Raw genomic sequence first — 24091 nt, 5'->3', positions numbered from 1 at the left:
ATTTGTAAAATTGTCCTTTTGCTTATTCTATTTTATTTTTTTAGTAAATTATTTTTGTTTTTAAATACATTGTTTGCAGGATAAATAATTTGCAAATTTTAAATATTTTAGTTTATTTGTGTTAAAAGTTAGTCGACTCACCGCTTCAATCTGTTCTACCGACCTATTTTTTAAATACTCTGCCATATGGTTACGGGATTGATGACACAATGTCTTTAGGATCGTCCGACTACTGCACGCATAGTGTCGACATCAATCCCTAATTAACTTCAGACCACCAAACGAGAGACTGAAAATAAAAGTGTGGCACTATGGATCAGCAGATTGGTTCTGTCTGCGGCACACTTTAATGCTTTCCTGTGGTCAACTGTCTGTTTTCAGACTTCAGAACTTTCCAGAATTGCTCAGGATATTGGTGATCATAAAAAAATTGCAATGTAAAGTAAGAAAATAGTTCATTTTTTTCACGTGAGAACGGGTTGCTTCTACGACTGTGTCAACAGCTCAGCTTTAATAATATGATTTAGACATAGAATGCCGAATTGAGAGAATGAGAGAATCCATGTTCAACATGAGAATCGAATCTCCGTTTCCCCAGGTTGAAATCCGGGTCTTTTTATTAAACAGTCTGTGCATGTTGATTTCCGCGAGAATTTTTAACCGCGATCTTTATCGATATGTAGATTTATATACATAATATATCTTCCAAAATGTCTACAGTCTACATGTTTAGTATTATCACACAATTACTAAACACAACCGTATAAGCACGGACTAACGCATGATGGGCTGCGAATCGACACCATTAAAATTGTCGAATTCCCCGCAATATTCGCGAATGTCATCTAATAACCGACATTGTCAGTATAATTTTTTATCTTGTCGATGTTGGGCGGTCATGCTACGCCCTATTTACCCATGGTGCTTGGAAATATGTATTATTTGCATAAAAAATACAAGACATAATTGTTTTTTCTGTATATTTCAATTGTTTATATTTAATAAAATCAGTCAAAGCCGGGTAGGAATCTAGTTTTTCTGAATGCTTTGTTTACAGTTTAGTTTCATGATATTTTTTTATTGACTTCTATACATTGTTCCCCTTTTCAGATTCAATTACGTACTGTCAACTTTGTAAAGTAAGTTCCCTCGGTTTGCATTTCTTGAAAAGTGATGAGCATACTGACAACCCGTACATCATTTGCTCGGAATGCATTTTGGATGGAGGGAACACACGCGAAGAGTTTGAAGAAATTGACTACGGCGAAGTAATAATTTCAGCGTAAGTTTATTTAAAACAAATATTTTTGTTTTGTTATTGATTTCTGTCTCAATGTTTGTACATGGTGTCCAACTAGGAAGGTTTCCCGTTTTAGGACAGTTAAATTAACAGGTTTCAAATGATCATAAATGTACACAATTACAATTACATAACAGTAAAATTACATAATACATAATAATAACACAATTACATAATAGTAACACTATCTTCTTGAATAATATGTCAAGCAAATTGAGTAGGTAATACACTAATGGCGACCGGTCGGTGGCCGAGTTGACATCACGCTTGGGTCCCACTCGGGCGTAGTGTGTTCAATTCCTCGGCTGGCTAAGTCCTCCATCACAACACAAGCAACATTTTCAGCTTACTGTGGTGGTAGTAGGAGATTTTCAAATATTGTCAGGTTATTCGTAACCCGGGAATGTTTGTCTTTCTTTAAAAAAAAAATAAAAAAATAAAAAAAATATAAGGAAAATAAAAAATGGGGAAAAAATTTTAAATTTGAGAGTAAATAAGTATATAAAAGCGAAGATACAACTAATCAGATTACGTTTTTTAGTAATATCTCGGTATCAGTCCTGCCTAGATCTAACAACCATTTTGTTATTTTTGGACCGAAGGATGACAATACACACAGTTTCAGCTGTGAAGGGATTTTGTTGTATATTTTAGGACCGAGATATGAGAATAGTTTTTGATAAGCCGGTCTGTAGCTTGTTGGAACGGAAAGGTCATTTCTTCCCTTACTTCTGGTTTAATATTTGTGTTCGGCTGTTTTTATTGTGTTTTTTTTTTATTTTTATGAACATAGATTACTATTTTTTTTATATAACACTGTCGAACATTTAGTACATTAAATTTCTCTAAGAGAGCGTTGCTCGAATATTTTTTTTTTTTTTTTTTTTTTTTTTTTTTTTTTTTTTTATTTGTATAAAGATTACATACAATATTATTTATACCCGCTAAGCTACTGCAAGTAGCTTGTCAGCAGGAGATTAGTTGCACCTATAATAATAGTATAGTACATTAAATTAAAATAATCATCAACGCTTTAGCGTAGTAATACATAATTTCTACAAAAAAACCAAAAAAAAATAAATAAAAAATTGTGTTATACCTTAAATTTGAAAATACAGAAACAGTGTTGTGGGGAAAAAAAACAGTCTTAATACATGAGGTTACTCCTTAGTAGCCATGATTTTAATATTAAAGAGAATTTATTAATGGAGCAATTTTCTTCAAATTCATATGGCAATTTGTTAAAAATTAAAGGTATTGTGTATTCAAGAGTTCTTTGACCATATTTGTTTTGAAACACAGATACTTTCATTCCTTTATTTTGTATGAAACGTGTATTGTGTACATGATCCACCATTGTTTTATACGGACTGTCAGATATATGCTGTAATACAATTTTTTGCCACATAAGGGCACGAATCGGTAATACATTTATTGATTTATACATAATACTAATGTCTCTCCTCTGGTTATAAACGGTTTTGCTTACTAACAACTTTACCATGGCATTTTGAATCATTTGTACATGTTTTATGTTGGTTTTGCACGATTGACCCCATGAAGTTATCCCATATCTTACGGTAGATTCTGCAAGAGACAGATAAATCAATTTCATAGTTTTTAAAGGCACAAAATATTTTATTTTATACAGTCTTCCTACAATAGACCGAAGGCGCTTACACAGTTTTGAAATGTGTACATCCCACTTCATGTTACAATCTACTGTAACTCCTAGATAGACATAGTGGTTAACCAGTTCGATATTTGTACACGCACAGGGCTGTGTGATATTGTTGTGAATGCAGTCAAAAGAGTGAGATATGATTAGAGGTGCCTCGCTATACTTGGCATGTGGTGATCTTATATGCATCAGTTTTGTTTTTTTAGAATTAATTAGTAAACCATAATCATGTGACCACCTTAATAAAGAAATAAAGTCTTGCTGCAACAATTTCATTGCAATAGATAAATTTTCATGGGATATGACAAGTGCAGTATCATCAGCGTATACATAATATTTAACAAACGAAAAAAATTTTGTCATAAGAGATACAAAGATAATATAAAATGTTGGTCCCAAAATTGACCCCTGTGGAACTCCAGTTTTGACATTTTTTATTTCACTAAATTTATCTGATATTTTTACCTTGATTTGGCGGTTGGTTAAAAAGTTTTTGAATAGTTTGAGTGTATTTCCTCTTACCCTTATTGCCTCCAAAATATTTAACAATTTCGTCGTATCTATAGTATCAAATGCCTTAGAATTGTCTATGAACAGTACCAAAACATGTCTTTTGTTATTCAATTCATTATTTATAAAATTAGAAAAATCCTGTAGTAACATTTCGGTACTTTTTTTTTTTGGAAACCATATTGATTGGGATCTATTATAGAAAAGTAGTCCAAGTATTTAGTTAGTTTTAAAGATAAGTATTTTTCGAGAATCTTTTCTGTAGCTGGTAGTATACTAATCGGTCTATAGTTTCCTATATCGGTATGTTTTCCACTTTTATAAATAGGTCTGACAATACTACACTTCAGCTCATCCGGTATTACAGCCTGAGTTAAAATTATGTTAATCAGATGTGTTAATATAGGGCCTAGGATATCTATGTGTCTTTTTATGTCAAACATTCGTATGTTGTCTATGCCAGGAGACTTTGAATTTTTGAGGAGCTTCACTATGCTCACTATGTCTGCGAGTGACGCTCGTGGTATATATAAGCTATGTTGCAATTCTAGCGGGACGATATTTGATGCCCTAAAATCACATTTGTGTACCATTGAAGAAATGCTGTCTGAAAAATAGTTTACAAATTGGTTTGTCACAATTTCCACGGATTGATCTTTTAGCATATATCTAGATATAACATCATCACAGTTACTCTTTGTGTTACGTCCTAGAATTTTATTTATTTCATCCCAGGTTTTTTTGCTGTCTGTAAAATGATGCTTAAATCTATCATTATAAAATGCCGTTTTATTTTTGATTATTAATTTGGTGACATAATTACGAAATGATTTATATTGTTTTTCATAAATTGTATTTGTTGGTGAATTTTTCCATCGTTTAAATAAAAAATCTTTTTTTTTAATATGTGATAAAATATCTTCGGTCATCCATTCTTTTATTATCCAAGGTCGAGCTTTAGGTTTGACATCTATAATTAATCTACTATTTTCATACAATTCGTTAAAATTGGATTTTATTTGATTATATAAATTAGTGCAATCGTTTGTCTGTAGTAAAGCACTCCAGTTATAATTTCTAATAGAGCAATCTATACGTTTTTGGGATAAAATTGAGACCTGCCGTACTTCATTTACAATACGTTTATTCATTTTATAATATGGAATGCTCACACCTGTTGTAAAGTGATCAGCAATAATGAAGTCACATACACAAGCACGTAGCATGTCCGTGTCTTTGTGCTTATTAATATACCTAACAAATATATGATCCAGGCACGTACGTGTCACTTTACCTTTAGCTATGGCTTCCCTCGTAACGTCACTGATACATTTAGTAAAATAATTATTTGAAAGAGTGTTTTCATAGTTGATCGTTATAGCGTCAATATAATTTAGCAAATCAATATTTATATCACCAAATATTAACATATTTTCATTACGGTTCGAATGTTTGGTTAGTAATGAAGGAAGCTCATTTATAAAAGATTGTTTACTAAGATTTGGTGGTCTATAAATAGCAAGAACATTAAGTGTTGTATTATTAGGTAATGTTATTAGGCATGAGATATTTTCGAAAAACATTGTTTCATATGTATTTTGTGTAAAAATTAAAGTATCCCGGATATATAAGCTTATACCCCCTCCCGATTTGGATGTGCGACAGTAACTGATGCTATTATAACCTGGAATTTCGAAAAGACAAGTTTGTTCACTTTTTATAGATGTTTCACATAACATTAATAAATCTATATTTTTCCAACAATTTTGGAGGTTAGCATGTAAAACATCCCAATATTTAGAGATTGATCGTATATTAACTTGCACACATATAAAACTTCCCACTTCACTGTTTTTTTCTACCATTTCTTCCGTCCATTGGTCTAACCTATTAGTTCTCTTAAAGTCAACATCATAGTCTTCATCTATGTAGTTAGACGCCATAGCTGATCGTGGAGAAATCCCTCGAAAGCGCTGCTAGGTATGCTGGGCAGTTCTCCCTGTCTCCGGTAGGATGAGTGGCGGGCTTTCCAAATCTGATGCAGGTGGCGCAAACTGCCTTCGCAGCAGTATTTGGGCAACTTTCGCGGGAGTGACCATCCTGGCCACAGTGACCACATCTTGTTTGATCTTTACAGAACTTGAAAGAGTGACCGATCATTTGGCACTTGGAACATACTGTGAGGCCAATAAAATCACGTACGCGGCACACTGTCCAGTCCACAAAGACCTTTCCCTGTTCCACTAAGATGTGTCGCAGGTTAGCAGGCACCTGAAAGGTTTATTCATAATAACACGTAAAATCGATCTCTGTGCCTTCAATAACGGGTTTAATGTTGTTCTTCCTGTACCTCCCCACCCAACGCAACCGTCGGTTGTGATTGATTTACACAGCCCGTAGTATATGTTTTTTAATTATTTTTTCTAATTTCCCGCAATGACATAAATATGCGAATCAGTGTGCGCACTCTTTTAGTCACATTTTCAATCTGGTTCAACCATTTGAGGTTATTATCAACCATAACGCCGACAGTAAATTTAACACATTCGAGGGCTTCACACTTACATGGAGAGTTATTACTTCCAAAGCTACAGTTAATTTTATGTATTGTAAGGTGGTGAGGTGTTTGGGGTTGCCCTGCAATAGTAGAACTGAATGTTAGGTATTTGGTTTTTGATACGTTTAATGTAAGCAAATTGCTGTCCAGCCATTGTTTCACTTTTTTATACCGGTGTTAGCAAGGTGGTGGAGAATTATACTAGTATAGTTTCGTAGCATGGAATTTAATATTTCTCTGTCCAAAAGATGCATTCAATCTGGGATTAACTAGTATATTTATTGCTCTGAGTATTTATGTTGGCCAGTGGAGTACTCAGATGTGTTTTTTGAGAAAAACAAAAACTGAAACATAAGCACAAAGCCAAAGTAGGAATTTACAAGAAGGTACTTACCAACTAATTACATTGGTAAAAATAGATGCTCGATTACAAATACAGGGGATAGAAAAGGAAAGAGAAAGATACACGATAAAACATAACACGACAATATTACGTATTTTTGTTTTTATATGTTTAAAAAAAATATTATTTTAAAGCATTACTTTAAAAAAAGATTTATTTGTTGGCTGTTCTTATACATATACTAAAGAGAGTTATAGAATGTGTAGACAACATAATTTTTTAAATGTATAATAGTATAGAGATTTTATCCCATATTTTGTAGTGTGTGTTAGGGATTTTATTGTTATTACGAGTATTGTGGTCGTGGATGTCTTGAATGTAAAGTAGTTTGATGTGAGTGTGGGTTGATTGTCGGGTAATTTGTTGGGTGGTGCTCGTGATTTCATGTTTCGGAAGAACTCTGATTGGAAGGATACTGGAAACTGAATAGATGTCCTTGACATGTGTGTCCCACGGAAGACCAAGAACATTTCTGAGAGCTCGGTTTTGCAGGTCAGCTAACAGTTTCTTTGAGACAAAGCCCAGGTACAGCAGAGATAGGATAGTTGTGAATATACCATGGCATAATACACCGAAGTTAGTAAATTAATGGGTAGTAATCCTTGAAGCCTATATAGTACACCAGTTATACCTGTTATGGGAGTAATTTTCTTCTTCACATGATTTATGCGGAGATCCCACGATAGCTGGGAATCTACATATAACATTAGTGTGGGTATTGGTGGATTATCAGCAGGTTGTTTCAAAGTAGGTGACATGCAGTTATACAGTCTAATTGAACAGTTCTTACAGGATGGAGTGTTTTATTGCCAAAATGATGATTCGCTTATTAATTTAATAGAGTCTGTATCGTGGGGTACTAAGTATAAAGTAATAATACAATTAACGTAACAACGAATAAAATTATCAACAATTATCCTAGTTGTTCATCAAAATAACACTTCTTATTGGAAAACCAGGCCAGACCATTATTGTATAATCAGGCCGAGATATTTTTTTCGTTAAGGGTCAGTTTGTTTATTCTCAACCAGTTTGTGAGGTGGGAAACGTCAGTATTCATTTCTATTTCAAGCACCGTTAGATTCGGGTTGTTATAAAAAATACTGTGTCGTCCGCATAAAGCCCCACTTTGTTATGTCAGATTAGGAATAGAAACTGTCCAAGAATTGATCCCTGGGGCAATCCACATTTTATGTTACCAAAGTTACTCGTGACACCATACAGTTCTACTGCCGGAATGCGGTTTTATAGGTAAGATCGGAAAAGTTCCAGGGGAGTGCCAAGAATGCCCAAATGTTGCAGTTTTGCGATCAACATGTTACGAGTATGATCAAGTGTGTCTAAAGCCTTATTTAGTATAGTTTAGATCAATATGTTTCTGTAGCTTCCACATGTAGTGTTAGACCGTCTTCTGAAACCGTATTGTTTTGACGGGAGAATTTTGTTGTGTTCGAGATATATCAATAGTCTTTCTTTAATGACACATTCAAAAATTTTAGAGATACCTGGAAGTATAGAGATTGGACGATAATTTTTGACATTTTTTCCACATTTGTCTTTTTGTATAGGTATGATTTTCACAATTTTTAGTTTTTATGGAAAAATATCTTTTGAAAGACAAAGATTTGTTGAGAATACGAGGTTCGTGTTTGCAATTTTTGAGAAGGAGAGAGGTTTCACCATCGAAACCAGCTGCCGCTTTAGACTTAAGATTAGATATGCCCTGTAAGGTTTCCTTTTTATTTGTCCTGATCATGTTAAAATATTGTATTGCTTGAGGTTCCGAGCAGATCGTATTTACATCAGTTTCAAACGTTTTTATAACTGATGCTAAGTTTTCTCCAACTGAGAGAAAAAACGTGTTAAATGTGGTTGCAATCTTCTTTGGCTCCTTTACTTCTTCGTCATTTACGACTAGAGATTTACAATCTATTGTTCAGTTTTGCGAGCTATTTGATTGAATGGAATTTATCGTTTTCTAGGTTCGTGGTGGCTTATTCACGTTTTAAATATTTAGATTTAATATATCTTCTATAATTGGCTAAAGTATTACGAGCTTTATATTTTTCTGTTGTCAACGGAATACTTTCTTGATTTTGTTTAATAAGTATGCTATTTCGTTTTTTAATGAGTGTATCAAGTTTGGCATCAAACCACGGAGTATTTACTGTTAAGTCAGTTGTCAGCTTTATTAGTTTTTACTTTCGTTTAGAACGAATATATCACATTTTAATTCTAAAGTGTCAAATAATTCTGTTACGGTAAAAACATACAAATTAGAGGTTTAATATTTTTGCGGTAATTCCTTTGAAGTTACTTTCATAGCAGCATTTTAAAATTTTCTTATTGTTCAGTGTATTGTACATGTAGATGGCTACTCCTCCTCTGTCCATCTCGCGGGATGCGAAAATTCCTAAGTAGTCAGCAATATTGAACAAAAATTCTTTTTCTTTACATAGCCAGGTTTCCGTGATAACGCGAATATGTACTGTTTCTGTAACATTTTTTAGAGTTTCTTCGATGTCATCAATTTTATTTCTAATGCTTCTAACATTCATGTACATAATATGCATAGAGGAACTGTTTGTGGTGAATTCTTGAATTTTTAAACATTTTATTTCCTTGAGTTCAAACCGGGACTTTCAGAATTGTCATTAATGTTCCTTTTTGGGCTATGTTGAACCGCTCTGTGTGAGTGCTCAAGGAAAACCAGATCCAGTTATCCCGTACTCTGTTTCTTATTAACACAAAGCATAGCATACTTTTAAATGTCGTTTTGGGTTGAGGATATTACGGATGTTTCTAAAGAAGTATATGTACCTGGGGAGTTTTTTGGTAATTATATCAAAGATTATCATCCATTTCAATTCCAAGATATTTTATGCCTTTGGATTGTGAGATGCTATAGTGGGACAGAGGCATGATAAACCTTGATTATGTTGATAGATTCCTTGGCATGTATGTAATTTGAGATTAAATTCATTCGTTTGCTGTCCTTTGGTTGTTTCAGAAAAGGACAGATATTTTATTTTATTAAGTGTGAGGGAATATATAAGATTTTTTTGTTTTGACACTATAGGGTGTCTTATCTGTTGAATGTTGTTTACCAAAGAACTTCGTTCGGCTTGATGCACGAGGGATGTGTCCAAATAAATTTAGAAAGTCTCAAATAAATTTTTCGAGAAGATCAGTCCTCTTCAGAATTCCTGCAATTTGATATATAATTTTTCTTCGAAATAAAAAAGTCAGTTCAACTCACCTAAACCATCACCCTGAATCTCATTTATTTATTTTACAACGAAATATACAATTTTACGTATTGGCTTTGTTGCTTAATATTTTTGGATTGAACATTTTTTCAAAGTCCAAAAAATATAGTTAGGTGTAAGATTTTAGGTTATTATTTTAGCGTATATATTTTGATGTTGATATTTATTTCCCGGTCATAATTACGACCAGTTTCCCGCAATTTGGTCCAACGTTATCAGAAATGGTTATTTTGAACTCGTTATTATGCTCCTTTGCTGTGATTGGCTGTAGGTTTCGTCCATTGAGAGTTTCCATCCGGTGAACAGTGGAGGGGGGGCAACGTTAATACTAAGGCAATTCCTTGGCAGCGGTCATTTCCTCGCCGTGGCTCCGAGTAAAGAGATAGATGTTTATTTAGATGTGTTTCAGAATCTGTTATGGCATATCATTTGAGTTCATTTAAATAAATATCTTTTATGTGTCACGGTATCTAGATTTTATTTGAAAATGTCAGCATAATTCTGGACACGTATGATACACATTCGAAATATTCTAAATAACTAACACTATATATTATGGACACACTTCATTCAATTTCTAACAAAATTACAGCGTTTGTAATATTCATAATCATGTACTTACTCTATTTATAACGTTTTTTTTATTTCTACAGTGAATCCAGCATGTCTAGAAATGTATTAAATTGGAACTAAATTTTTCATTACTATGGCAACACCGAATTAGTTGCTTTGTCTATGACGTTTCGTATGTCTGTCATGTTATGGTCATGTTGCTCCGATTTACTGTCTTAAATCCGTGTATGATCCGCTCATTTAATAATTATTTTTTCATTGTTTGCCTGTATATTGTTTGAATTTAATTAAAATGAACAAACCGATACGTAGTGGTGCAAGAGAAGTTATATACAGCGTTTTTCAACGCTGCCTAGCCGAATATCGCGCGAAGATGCTCCTATCTAATTTAGAAGATGTTTACAAACGAACTGCAGAAATGACTGGTACGTAGTATAGTTTTTTTTAATAAATTTCATTAGTATTAGAAGATTTATGCCAATTTTCGAGCGATTATAACCGTTACAATCTGATTTGAGGTTATGCTTAACAATCCGAATTTGACATTTCCTTTTGACAGTTCATATGAGGCCACAGGAAAAAGGGAATAACTCAATTAAAAAAAAAAATTTGCAACTTCTTTAAACTCATAGAAAAGTAACTTTTTTCTTAATTTTATCTTTCTTTCTTTCTTTCTAAATGAATATTATCTAGTATGTGTTTTTTTAACTATAATTTTTTTCTATAATACTAATTTTAATGATGTTTTTCACACACAGGAAAATCTGAATCAACGGTAAGACGAATCGTCAAGGAAGGGGAAAAGGCAGACGGAAAATTTGAAACACCGGGAAAACGGAAAATAGGACGCCCTAAAAAAGAGTTGGATGATATTGATATTTGTGCCATTCGACAAAAAATTCATTTTTTTTACATAGTGCGAAAAGAAGTCCCAACTTTAAGAACATTACTAACTGTACTCAAAGAAGACATTGGATTTGATGGTAGCCGGGAATATTTAAGAAGAATTTTGCATTCCATCGGCTTTGTTTATAAAAAGTGCAAAACAAACAGAAGTGCTCTTATTGAAAAAACAAATATTGCGGCGAAAAGAGAGCATTACTTAAAAATTATCATGGATAACCGAAATTTACCTGAAGAACTGCAAAAAAATATTATTTACTTGGATGAAAGTTATATCCATTCATCCTACAAGCTAAAGAAATGCTGGCAATCTATGGATGTGACAGGAGTTCAACACGATATTTCAAAAGGTAAGCGCTGGATCATTGTTCACGCTGGAAGTGAAATGGGTTTTGTCCCTAATGCCCTATTAATTTTTAGTGGAACAAACAAAAAAGAGGATTACCATTCTGAAATGAATGCACATAATTTTAAAAAGTGGGTTGTTGAGAAGCTCATACCCAATATAGCAGAGCCCTCCATTATTGTCATGGATAATGCGCCTTATCACAGTGTTGTGAGAAACAAGGCACCAACAACCTCAACGAGAGTTAATGACATAAAAGCATGGTTATTACATAACAACATTGTTTTTGACAATTCATTAAGGAAACCATCATTGTTGGCTCTGGTTAAAATGCATAAGCCAGAGCCTGTATATGATATTGATGAAGTATTAGGAGAGCATGGTCACACGGTTGTAAGGCTTCCCCCTTACCACTGCGACCTTAACCCGATTGAGCTAATTTGGGCACAGGCCAAACGAAAAGTTGCATCTCAGAATATTGGAAACACGGTCAATATAAAAGAGCTGACAGAAAATGCTTTTAATAGCATAAGTGCTGATGATTGGAAAAATTGTTGCAAACACGTGATGAAAATTGAGGCAGAATATTATGCACGAGGCAGTACTCTGTATGATGATATCGATGAACTGATAATACGTTTAGATGAAGATGAAGATACGGAAGAAGAAGAATCGCATGAGGACGAAGATAATAATTACATGTCAGGTGTTGAATTAATAGACTCAGATTTTTAAATACCTTTTGTACCTACGTTTTTATAGCGAAATAAACGCCCACTTAAGACTTGTTTTGTTTTATTTTACTTCCATTTAAATTACAGTTTTTTGTGCAAAATTTTTGAAAATACAAATACGTTATGAAATATGCATTTTGGCTGAAGTGTTTTTTTTTTAACATACATTCATTGTCCTATGAGCCATCTTGGTGTTGCCATTTAAAACCTAGAAAACGATTGCAGCGCCATCATTTGTTTTCTACACTTAAATGTCGAGCTGTACGTATATTTTTATATTTATTTAGATATACTATAAATATAATATGTTATTTAATCCCCTCAGAACAGATTTTGTCTACTGAGGGTAAACAAAACTGTGCAATAAAAAAATAAACATATCCGGATTGCCGGCGTTGAAAGTGAACAACCTTAATTTATTATGCATTATGAAAGAGCAGTAGGTAATCTAATTTATTGAAAGATTCTGCATAGTACACATTTCGTTCCAATGCTTGAATTACATTTTTTTTGTTTATTTTCAGGTTGAAGATTGTTTCGGAAAATGATTGGAAGTGGACAAACATATATGCGAGCTATGGTAAGTAAAGTTTTCTATTATAAACCAAAACCTGTACTGAAATCGCGGCAGGCATGGAAAACCTATTCGAATGGCGAACAGAATAATTTTTCAACTTCACGAACTGCTGCTAACCATTTTATGTCTAGTAATTACTGAATAGTGCTACTTTTAATTTAAAATTTATTTTATTATAGAAACAAACAGTACAATGGTTACAAGACAGAAATAAACTTTACAGAATTACTATCACCTAATACTCGTACGATATTGGCTGATTTTTATCTATAGGCGCCATGGTACATCGATACAAACAACCCAACGAGGCAAATCTGAAAACGAATGTTCCATTTAATAAATGTAACAAAATAAAAATTAATCAAAACACATGGAGCCGAAAAGAAACCTTTTAAGAAAATTTTACATTACACTATACAGCAATTTGTGGTTACCAGTGGAATTCCACAGGGTTCTCACCTGGGACCTATATTATTAAAAATACCATTTTTGGTTGCGACTCCGGTAAAATGAAATCTAGAACTTTTGCTTTGAATTTAAGTTTCATTTTCGAATTGGGAAGTGTTCGTTTGGAGAAATCAATAAAGTACTTATCTATAATATAATATTTTCAACAGAAAATTATTTTTAATATATGTAGCAAAAGTATGACCATCCCATTTAAATGATACAAGAGGCGAAAAATTTGGTTAAAATAATAATTGCATGATTTGTACAGCGCCGTTTTTGTACAAAATCACCTCAAGGGCGCTGGCTATTTTACCTCCTACTTGTGTTATAATAGCGGAACATTTTTCGATAGCGCCTCTACGCCTGTTACTATTTCTGGATAGAACCAAAACATGCTTTTTTGGCTATGTACATTCATATAAATATTTCATATTATATATCATACATACCTATATTATGTAGATGTTTAGCATGTTCTGCTAGATTTATGAAGCTATGATAATGACGTTTTAAATTCACATTGAAACTCCGATACGTTGATGTAAAACGTTGTGTAAAATAATTATTATAATATTAAGTCATTAAAAAAATAATAAGTATATTTGTTCTATGCTAGGGCATCAAAGATCGCTGAATTGATAATATATTTTTTTAATTTTTTTTGCAGGTCCACTTGGTTATGTTACCGATATTTTTGATGCGGGTAAAACTGGCCGATCCTTGGCCTTTGTCAAATGGACGGATTCCACAAAAAATGATTACAGGTTACAAAAATCAAAAATGCATATTTCAGTTTTGTCTGTGATTGTAACTCTGGTTCAATGATTCGAATTTTTAAATTTAAGTGTAATTTTTTATTGAATCTGGTTGTGTGATGAATACAGACAGCCAAAGTACGTACCAATAATATAAAATTTTAACAGAAAATTACTTCAATTGTCATTTTTAAGATTGGAACTAATGTGTCAAGAATTCAGGCATAATTTGATAACTTGCATATCTAAATAAGAAAAAAAATATTAAAGTAAAATGTTGTTAAAGAGTTGCTGTAGTATTTTTTTCGTGAATATTCATTATTGGTTTTTCTACATGTGTCGATGTGTTTGTTCTTCACATAAACTTTCAGCTTCACAATGAATCCTAGAGTTATAATATTCCGTGATTTTTCGCGGGTATGAGCTGGTTATATAATAAAACCTAAGTTTTTATGAAAAGAACCTATTTCCAAGTAAAGTGTATTTATGGGTGTAGTTAATCTTTCGATACACATGGTGCATGGAGGAATAGTGTCAGTGTTACATTTTATTATCTATTATTGAAAATTAAAATATGTTCATGTTTAATGTATAGATAAAAATAGAAATTTATGTGGGAAGCGTATCTGCGCAATAAGATGCTACATATTTACTAAGTTTCTGGCTGACGGTGTCATCTCTTAATCATATTCAATAAACGCCAGCATCCCACGGGGATCATTTTTATCTACAATTTTGTTTCTGTTGCACACAAGGGCGGATCCAGCTTTGGCGCCAGGGGGGGGTCACGTAGTCGTGGTCAAGTTTTTTTTTTTTTTTTTTAAGAAAGACAAACATTCCCGGGTTACGAATAACCCAACAATAACTCCTACCACACCACAGAAAGCCGAAAATGCTTGCTTGTGTTGTGATGGAGGACTTAGGTCCGGTCAGTTACAAGAAGTTATAATTTAACAAGAATATATATATAACTTAACAAGAAGTTATAATTTAATTTTGATAATAATATATACAAGTAAAAAGTAGGTATTGTTGGATATGGTAACACTAGGTATATCATTAAGATTGTCTTTTGCTCCGCAAGCCCGGGCGGCGTAGGCTCGTGTAATGTCAATTGTCAACCAATACAGTACAGATTACAATTATTAATCGTGTTCTTATTTCACCACAATATAACATGATGTCAGGTGTTCATTTTAAATGATTCTGAAGAATTTGTTACAAATATTAAAAATGTGTCCACTTCCGTAGTTATTAATTCATCATCTAGAAAAATAAAATCTGGTACTTACCGCTAAGTCCGCTAACTTTATAGTTATACACGGGTTATAAAGTTTTAAAATCGTTGAACGTAAAATATATTAATTGTAAGGTATTGTTTTATTAATCTAAAATATAAATAACTTGCATCCCTCGTGCGGCATAATTTTATTTTTTTTAAATTCAATTATAATTTTGCCGAAATAAATTAAAATATTAGCCTTGGGCAAAACCTCGATGAACGAGGTTGTGTCTCGCCTTAAGAATTGCTTTAGGAAGTATAGGAAGGCTGGTAATTCGTGCGGGCGCGTTAGACCTGTCCAGACCTGTCAAAAAACTTCCGAAAGAATAAGTTCTGTAACTTACAAAAATTACGTTAAGTGACTTTTGGTGTCGTTTACATTGGGAATTTGGCCAAACTCGCCTTCAAGAGCGATTTACAGGAAAAAACTTACGAGTCTAACCCCAGCCTTAGAACATTAACAAGTAACATTTGAGTTTAAACACACATACACTGGCATAATGAAGAAACTGATTAGATTACTTACCATTTCTTGTAATGAATTGAATTTGCAGCAACAATTTTTAAGAACACTATTACTTATATTGGAACTTATTTTTTTTAACTTAGTAAACAAATAAAATTAAACACTTTATTAATAAAGTGTAGTCGTTCCGATTGAGGTTAGGTTTTGTTAGACGCTAGACCAAGGCTGCCCAACCCCAGGCCCGCGGGCCACAATGTGGCCCGCGAATGAATTATAAGTGGCCCGCGTGAAACATTTTCAAAAAACCCGCCAATCCGCCAATTTGAAAAAGTGTCGCGGGCCCGCGGTAAAACAAACAATGCAGCTTGCGCGCGGTCACCAGTGCCGCCAACGACGGCGATTTATCGCTATTTAGGCTACTCAGAACGAGAATCAGCGACGAAAAAATCCAACCTGTTGAACTTACTTTTGAAACAAAAATACACCGGTTTTCGACATAATATTTTTTGCGTCGAAATGGAATCCTGTAGCCACCCCCCCCCCCATGGAATTCGAAAAATTGCTGTGTGGTATCACATATGATGTTCGGGTGTGCGGAATTTTTTCTCAGCGAAGTTCCGTAACAACCCCCCCCCCCATGGATTTCAAATATTTCGTGCGGAGCACTTATTTAGATTTTTTTTTGTGGGGAATTATGTTTTATAGAAATTCTCTAACAACCCCCCCCCCCCCCATGGAAATAGGAACCGTTAGGTATTCAGTGGCCCGCCAGTGATTCAAAATCGTCAATTTCGCCCAACTGCTAAAAAGGTTGGGCAGCCTTGCGCTAGACGTTAGTCGAAACAAAGCGCGCGCAAGCGTCACACGTGGTTACACGAAATGTGTCATAATAATATGAAAGGTGGCGGCCGAAGCGCGCGCCGGTGGCGGTGCGCGGTGACGCGGTAACATTCGAATTTTCGATGCGTTCGTTCCCGAATAATGCGTTTGCCGTCAAACAAAGTATTATATTAAATTAATTAAATATTGAAAGTACTTAAAAAAAATTTATATTGTGACAAAAATATATAAAAACATTATGTTTAACAATTTTAATTAGTGGTCCACCTAGGTCCTGGATGGGCCCAGGACCTAGGTAGTCGTGATCCCCCCTGGGCTGGGGCCCAGGGGGGGGGTCATGACCACCGTGACCCCCCCCCTGGATCCGCCACTGGTTGCACATCAATAACCTTTTATCGTATGCCTCATCATTACGCAGATGACACAAGAGTCCGTGATAGTTTTTTCTGTGAAAAGCCCCTGAAGGGCACACAAACTCAAAGTAGGTACTCAGAGGGCTTTGAAGCAGAGCAAGGTCCAGAGTTTCCTTGGGTACGACTAACCCCGTTGAATTTAATATTTCTTTGTGAGTAGGTACTACACAAGAGTGTGGTACTCAGAAAGTGCTCCAAACACTTGTTGATAATGTTAATTACAAACTAACTGATGTGTACCCAGCGTCGGTCGGAATGTTTGGAGGAAAGTTTTGAAGTTTTGAGTTCTAGTGAAGGTACTTAGGTAAAACCCGGTGCATTTTTAAGCTAGAAATTAAACGGAAAAGCTAACGTTTTTGTATCAAGAATTCTTCAGCGTCCCCGACTTCGTCTACCATTCAAAAACCACTCTCCAAACGTTTCTGGTACCTACTAATAAGAAAAACCTTTGCAATTTTTAGCAAAATCAGTCCAGTAGTTTTTGAGTCTATAGGGCACACACATCGAGACATTTCTTTTATTTATAAAGACAGTGATTGAAAAAATATGGTTATTTTCTCTATACAGCCTACTAATATAAAATCTCTTCACTTTTATTTCACTTTGTATAAAGACTGTAAAAGTTTAGATTCGAGTTGGTACTAATAAAACAAAAATCTTCACAACATCGCGTCTCGCATCTGACAATGAAATCACGCATAAGAATTCATTTTATTTTTCCTTCTACGCAGATGTGTTTTTCAATTGAAGGCAACAGTTTTTTGTCACCAACAGAAGGCGTTACCTTCTGTGATATACTCACAAATCGTGTTTTTGCTCGCAAACAGGTCAATTTTCTATATAATTCAATACATTTACTACTTATTTCTGTTAGTTTTCCTCAGTTTTAATCAAGTAATTATGCAATATGCTATATGCATGTTGTACTTTTATTTTATGTAAAAAAGTGGGGTTATACAAAAATTCTAATTGAATTATATGGTCTGTATTTTAAGAAATTCATTAAAGTAATTTAAATAATAATATATAAGTTATTTAATATATGAAGAAATAAGATGTGAAAGCAATGCGTTAAAAATTTAAGTTGTACGGTTATTGTATTTCTGGCAACTAAATGTTTTCTTAAAATTTTTATTATATGAATGAGTTAAACAGTGAAGTGACAATTTTCTTGCAAATTCCTTATTTAAAATGACTGTTTTTGAATTTTTAATTATTTAAAATTTTTTGATTTTTTTAATTTAAAATGTTCGTCGTAAGCTTTATTACTTTTTTCGTAGTTCAAATTAAAATATTAAAGTATATTTCAAAGACAAAAATATAAAAGGTAATTTTGTCTAGTTAACTCTTCCATGCTGATTCTCCACTGTGAATCACTTTTTTTGTGAGGAACGTGAAAACTGAGTCTAAAAATATTGAATCTTCTTTCCACAGAGTCGGAGACCAAGGACAAGTAGATTTGAGATACGTCACAAACGCTTCAGGGGGGTTTCACTATGAAAGTCATCTTCCAATTCTGGATATAGGTAGGTTAATTTTATTGCTTATTCGTTTACTATTTTTGTAATTCTCCGGATAAAGTCTGATGTATAGTTAAAGTTAGATAAAATATAAAAAGTGTGGAAGCCATTTTGTATTATTTAGTCCACAATAGAATATTTTCACTGTTTTTTGTTTTACTCTCGAAAAAATTACGATAATTAACGTATTTTTATTTTGTTTTTATTTTGATCAATAATTTTTCTAAAACGATTTAAAACATGCCGATTTCTATTTGCCGCCTTTTCGCAGCGCTGATGTCACGCCGAGCAACGTGGTCACAGCCAGAGGCATTTTCTACGTCATAATGGTGTTGTAGCCAGTTGGAACCGTTTCGAAGTGTGCGGTTCTATAGTATTTAGAATCAATAATATTAAAATTACACACGCACAGTATTGTTAGAATATTTATATGTTCAACAACGGTATTTTTCAAATAAAACCATCGCAGAGTGTATAAACAAAGCGCAAGCTAACATTTTATATCTCCAGCGTCAAACCAATAAATGCTGTTGATTTATTATAATCTGAAATATAGAACACTAGGTGTACCCCGCCATGGGTTTCAGTGGCTCAGTTTGTCTGTGCATATAGAGAAAGAATAGCGCGTGTTTTTTACGTGTTGTAAATAACACGTAAATAAATGTAAAAAAAGAACACGTAATAATTTATATAACCAAAAGCATGTTGGTCCAATCGAATGTAACGTTGCGTTGTGTTAATATTTCAAAGCAATCATTGAAGATATTTCGGATTTTGAACGACGAACATTAACATTTTTATTTAAATAGATAAATAATTTTAAATATATTTCGATTTTGGGCGTCTGATTCAAAATAGACGGACAGTGCGTATCGTTTCGTGTTTTCCAATAAAAATTTTCAAAACGTTAAATAATTGTTGAACAATTTGCTAATAAAATAAGAAATAAGTTTTCAGAAACATTATTTAGAAGCGTACCATTATAAAAAGCAACATATTGGACAAAAATGATATTTAGCCAAGAAAAACGACTTTGCTAAGTGGGATACGAAAAGGGTTGTTTATTTATCACTGTTCTAACGTAAGCTCCAATAAATCATCAGATTTTTGTCGACTTTCAGAACAAGAACCGATTGTGGAATCTTCAATGAGTCCTCGCTCCCCGAGCCACGAGCGCCTCCGTGAGCTCGAAACTATGGTGGAGCAGTTAGAGGAGAAAACCATCTGCTCCATCTGCATAGGGGCCCCTAAGGACGTAGCCTTCCAATGCGGTCACAGAGCGTGCTCGGACTGCTCCACCAAACTAGACCGGTGCCACATCTGCCGCAAGAGCATTACCGCAAGGATCAATCTCTACTGAACTACTGCGCAGAATACAGATAGCTTCAAAACCAGATAATACAAAATTCCATCCCCGATTTGAGTTTTTCTTGTGGAGCATCAAGTCCCACGGTTATAATCAAAACATTTGCTAAGGATAAAATTTCAATGTCATCCATCACTCATCACAGCTTCAGAGCCACTTTTTAAAAAATCCCAATAAAGACATTCGACAGTTATTATTTTCATGAGTGAATTTGCTGTATTTTTTTCAATAATTTATTTACTGTGATTCGTAACGTAATAATATGTTTTTCGAAGAAAACTTCTTCTAACTGCTTTTCACTTTGTGATGGCATTATTTATTTTTTATTAAAACACAAATAACATTGATTACATCACTTTATTTCGATACAAAATCTCAACATGTTTCATGAACCAAGTTCACTTCATCAGGAGCACAAGTATACTAAAGTTATAATTAAAATTAGGTCTAGAAAGAAGAGGTAGAAGGAGCGGGGAAGGGCTTACCCCTCCCCGCTCTTAAGACCCGGCATTTTCAATTTCTACCGATTTTGTATCAAGTTTCTCGCTAACTCCTTAAGTCTTGGAGTTCCAAAAAAAAAATGTTGTTTTTGAAGATAATATCCATACATTTGTTTTGCTGAAACGTTAATTATTTGAAATTCCCTCGATAGAAAAAAATCGCAAAGTAAGCTCCGAAAAATATTAAAAATACATTTTGTTCTGTTATTTAATATGTTATAAGCACGAAAAAATTCAGAGTGTATGTTTAAATGCAACTAAAGACATTGGAGAGAGATTTTTGCTTTATTTCAAATGAGTCGTGTTTCATAAAATATTTTCACAGCAGTCGCTTACGTCTGTTCGTTCCAATCCTTTTAAATATTAGCGCGCTCTCTATAACATTCTGATTTACATAAGACCATTTCAAACATTCATCAGTCCCGCGCAGTCGGCAGGCATAGTGGGCGTGTGTCAGAATTTTTGGCATCTAAAATTACGTGATTTACTGTAAATAATATTTAATTTAAAATATTTGAATAGCCTATTTAACGTGAATATTGCATTTATCGGTTAAATAATATTGTTTTTCAAAATTGAAAAATAATTAACAAACATAAATTAAATGTCCCAAGGCCGCGGCTTGTGTACAAAAGTACTATTCGCCAAAAATCCGTTTGCTACAAGGCGATGATTGTTCTAAAACTGTGAGATTATTTCTTGAATGAATTCCGCAGTCGTTTTTTGCCACTCTGGAAATATTAGAGTAAAACACGTCAGGTGTTTAACAAATACTGGTTATTCAGACTTTGCCGAACATTTAATTAATACTAACCATACTTTTGATAAAAATACAGGAGTCAAAATTGTACATAAAAATAAAATAGGAATACGCCTTAATAATATAGAAGCATTAGAAATAGTAGTAGATTGAGATCAAACGAAACCGGTCGACGTGTATAGCAAAATAAAGTGGTTTAAAACAACAACAAAAAATATTTTGAATAACATATTTAATTAAAATGTATCTATCACGTGTACTTTTATAAAATTTACAAATATCTTTATGAAATTCAATTTTTATTTAAAAAAGAAAAAAGTGAAGTAAAGCAAAAAATAGAGTATTAGAAATTATCCTCAAGGGACAACTCTGTATTACAAAACATATTCAACTATTTCAAGTTGTTTTTATAATTTTATACTTTATATTATTTTTTCGATTGCGTCCATTTAGACATATTTAATGCATTGATAACTGTAAAAACCGAGTAAGTTTGTTTTGTATTGGCCATTAAATGATGATGATGTTTTTGTTACGTAACTCCACACAGGATGCAGGTAATTCTGCGTGATTATACATTTATACAAGTAAAAAATAAAAATGTTAATTTTTCGAAATTCCAACGCTTTAAGGTCGATTTCAGGTAAGTAAGTTAATAAACTAAAGGATAAATAAATATTTTTCTATGGAAAAAACACAATGGATTGTTAACCCTAAACGAACTCTCTGACAAGTAAAAGTGGTGGGCGTAACCCATCTACAATTCGAAATGCAGAATGCCGCGTCTTAAGAGGAAGCTACAAGCCAAAAATATGTATATTCTTTGTTTGCCTTATTTCGTGACGAATACACAGGTAATAGGCATTAAAATCGCTTGGAAAATGGATTCAAGAAACACTCGATTTCATGCGCAAAAGTGGTTTTTATTTATTTTGTATAAAAATTTATAAGTTCGCAAAAAATTAATCAAAGGAAACTGTCACAAATAATCTTACCCATAATATTTTATTTTTTAAAAGTTGATTCATTTGTGCATTCATACATTTTTATTGAATAAATACATTTTTTAGTAGGTTACATTTATATTTTATATGAAGTAAATAATTTTTTCATTTGAATTCTCCTCAAGAGAAAAGATAAGAAAAGCATCAATTTATATAAAGCATTTTATTTGGTACTCATAATGTAAACAAATTCGTTGTAAAGATTAATGGAAAATCACTATTTAGCACTAATTGAGCTTCGACTTAAGTCTGAGTTCTGTTGATTTTATTTCCGAGTAGAGCCGATTTTCCGTCAGCACATATACGTCGTAATGGGGTAAAATATGGTGGATTGTAGTTCATAATGTTATAATGCAAACTTATTAGATAACTATTTAAAATTATTGTACTGTTTAAATGAATAAATATATAATTACAAAAAGTCTTCTGTTTTACAAGTCCTTAGGAGGAACCTAGAGTTCAAACCCTGTTGATATAAAAAAGCTTAAAACAATTAAAAGTATTTTTAAAATATGTAATTATTTACTTATGTATATACTTTTATAAAAGTATATAAATATGTAATTATTTACTTATGTACCTATATAATATTATAAAAGTATATACATAAGTTACATTTTAATTTAATATAAAAAAGATTTAATTAATTAAATCTGTAATATCCTTAGTTTGAGAATTGTAGACGTTTTAAGTCCCGCGCGCGTCCAGTTCAAGTAACTTCGCTAGTATTTGTCCACCGAAATAAAAGTTTATTTATCAAGTACCAAATACCTAACGACCGGCGGACTCCTGTCGACCCTTACTACGTGTTGCCGTTAAATGCACGGCGAATTTGGAGAGTATGTCCAACTTTTGGTAAAATCAATTTTAGTTCTCAATAATATCAACAGATGTAGCAAACGCAAGAAGTGAAATATAATAAATTGCTATCTTAGCGACAATCAAAACCCTATGCGCAGTTGTGAAAACTAAAAAAGGAGGGTGTTACCCAAATCGCAATTCCAAACAGCGTATGCTGAGGCTTAAGTGGGGGAGGGTTATTCAAAGTAGGAATTAAAATGTCATTAGACGGGAAAGACCGGGTAATTGGGAAAATATTTAAAATGGGGTTTATAATTTTTTTTTTTGTTTATTAATAATATCTGCTTTCATATTCACGTGTTTTCTTATTTCTAGGATTTCAAAATTATTGATTTGAGATACCTTGTAACCAGAATGTAGTATTTTAAAACCTGAATTAATATCGAAAGTATGGTCGTTATTTAATAAATGATCCGCAAATTCTGATTCACAGTTTCCCTTTAAAGCCCTAAGATGTTCTTTAATTCTGATCTCAAAGTTTCTATTAGTTTTTCCTATATAAAAGGAATTACAATCATTACAGTTGAGTTTATAAACACCTGATTTTTTAGTTTGACTATCAATATCTTTATTATTAAGAATATATTTTTTTAATTTGTTATTCGTATAAAACGCCGGTTGAATAGTGAAGGGGATGTTTTTATTTATAATTTTGGAAGTATCATTATCTACAAATAGAATTCTACGCCATTGTTTGTTTGTATCTTTATAAATAGGATAAATATAAAGTTTAAAGAATTTATGTTTAATTTTTTTATTTAGTATTTCATCTATCAATTTATTAGGATAGCCTTTATTAGATGCTATTTGTTTTATGATATTTAATTCTGAGATATAATTAGGATCCGACAAAGGAATCGAAATTAATCTATTAAGCATAGAATGGAAAGCTGCGACTTTTTGAGAAAAGGGATGATTTGATGAATTATGTATGACAATATCAGTGTACGTATCTTTACGGAAAATATTAAAATCTATTTTATTACCTATTATTGTTAAATTTAAATCTAAGAAATTTAAA

The 24091-nt window shown here is 32.9% G+C and overlaps 1 protein-coding gene and 1 long non-coding RNA gene across 2 annotated transcripts in view; both read left to right on the top strand.

Moving 5' to 3' along the window:
* Positions 1 to 1239, top strand: part of LOC149422068 (uncharacterized) — a 29021-nt gene extending 27782 nt beyond the window's left edge. The window contains exon 3 of the long non-coding RNA XR_016302526.1: positions 1111 to 1239. This is a non-coding gene — a long non-coding RNA (uncharacterized LOC149422068). The remainder of the gene's footprint in view (positions 1 to 1110) is intronic.
* Positions 1240 to 10377: 9138 nt separating this feature from the next.
* Positions 10378 to 12528, top strand: LOC149422067 (uncharacterized). The gene is made up of 2 exons (XM_089634672.1): positions 10378 to 10718; positions 11052 to 12528. The coding sequence occupies exons 1-2, from the start codon at positions 10586 to 10588 to the stop codon at positions 12275 to 12277; spliced, it is 1359 nt and encodes a 452-aa protein (XP_089490798.1). The 5' UTR covers positions 10378 to 10585; the 3' UTR covers positions 12278 to 12528.
* The last annotated feature ends 11563 nt before the right edge of the window (positions 12529 to 24091 follow it).

Source organism: Hesperophylax consimilis, chromosome 8 (assembly GCF_061612785.1).
Source record: "Hesperophylax consimilis isolate HC1 chromosome 8, BYU_Hcon_1.0, whole genome shotgun sequence".
NCBI lineage: Eukaryota > Metazoa > Arthropoda > Insecta > Trichoptera > Limnephilidae > Hesperophylax > Hesperophylax consimilis.
This window is presented reverse-complemented; position numbering and strand designations above follow the sequence as displayed.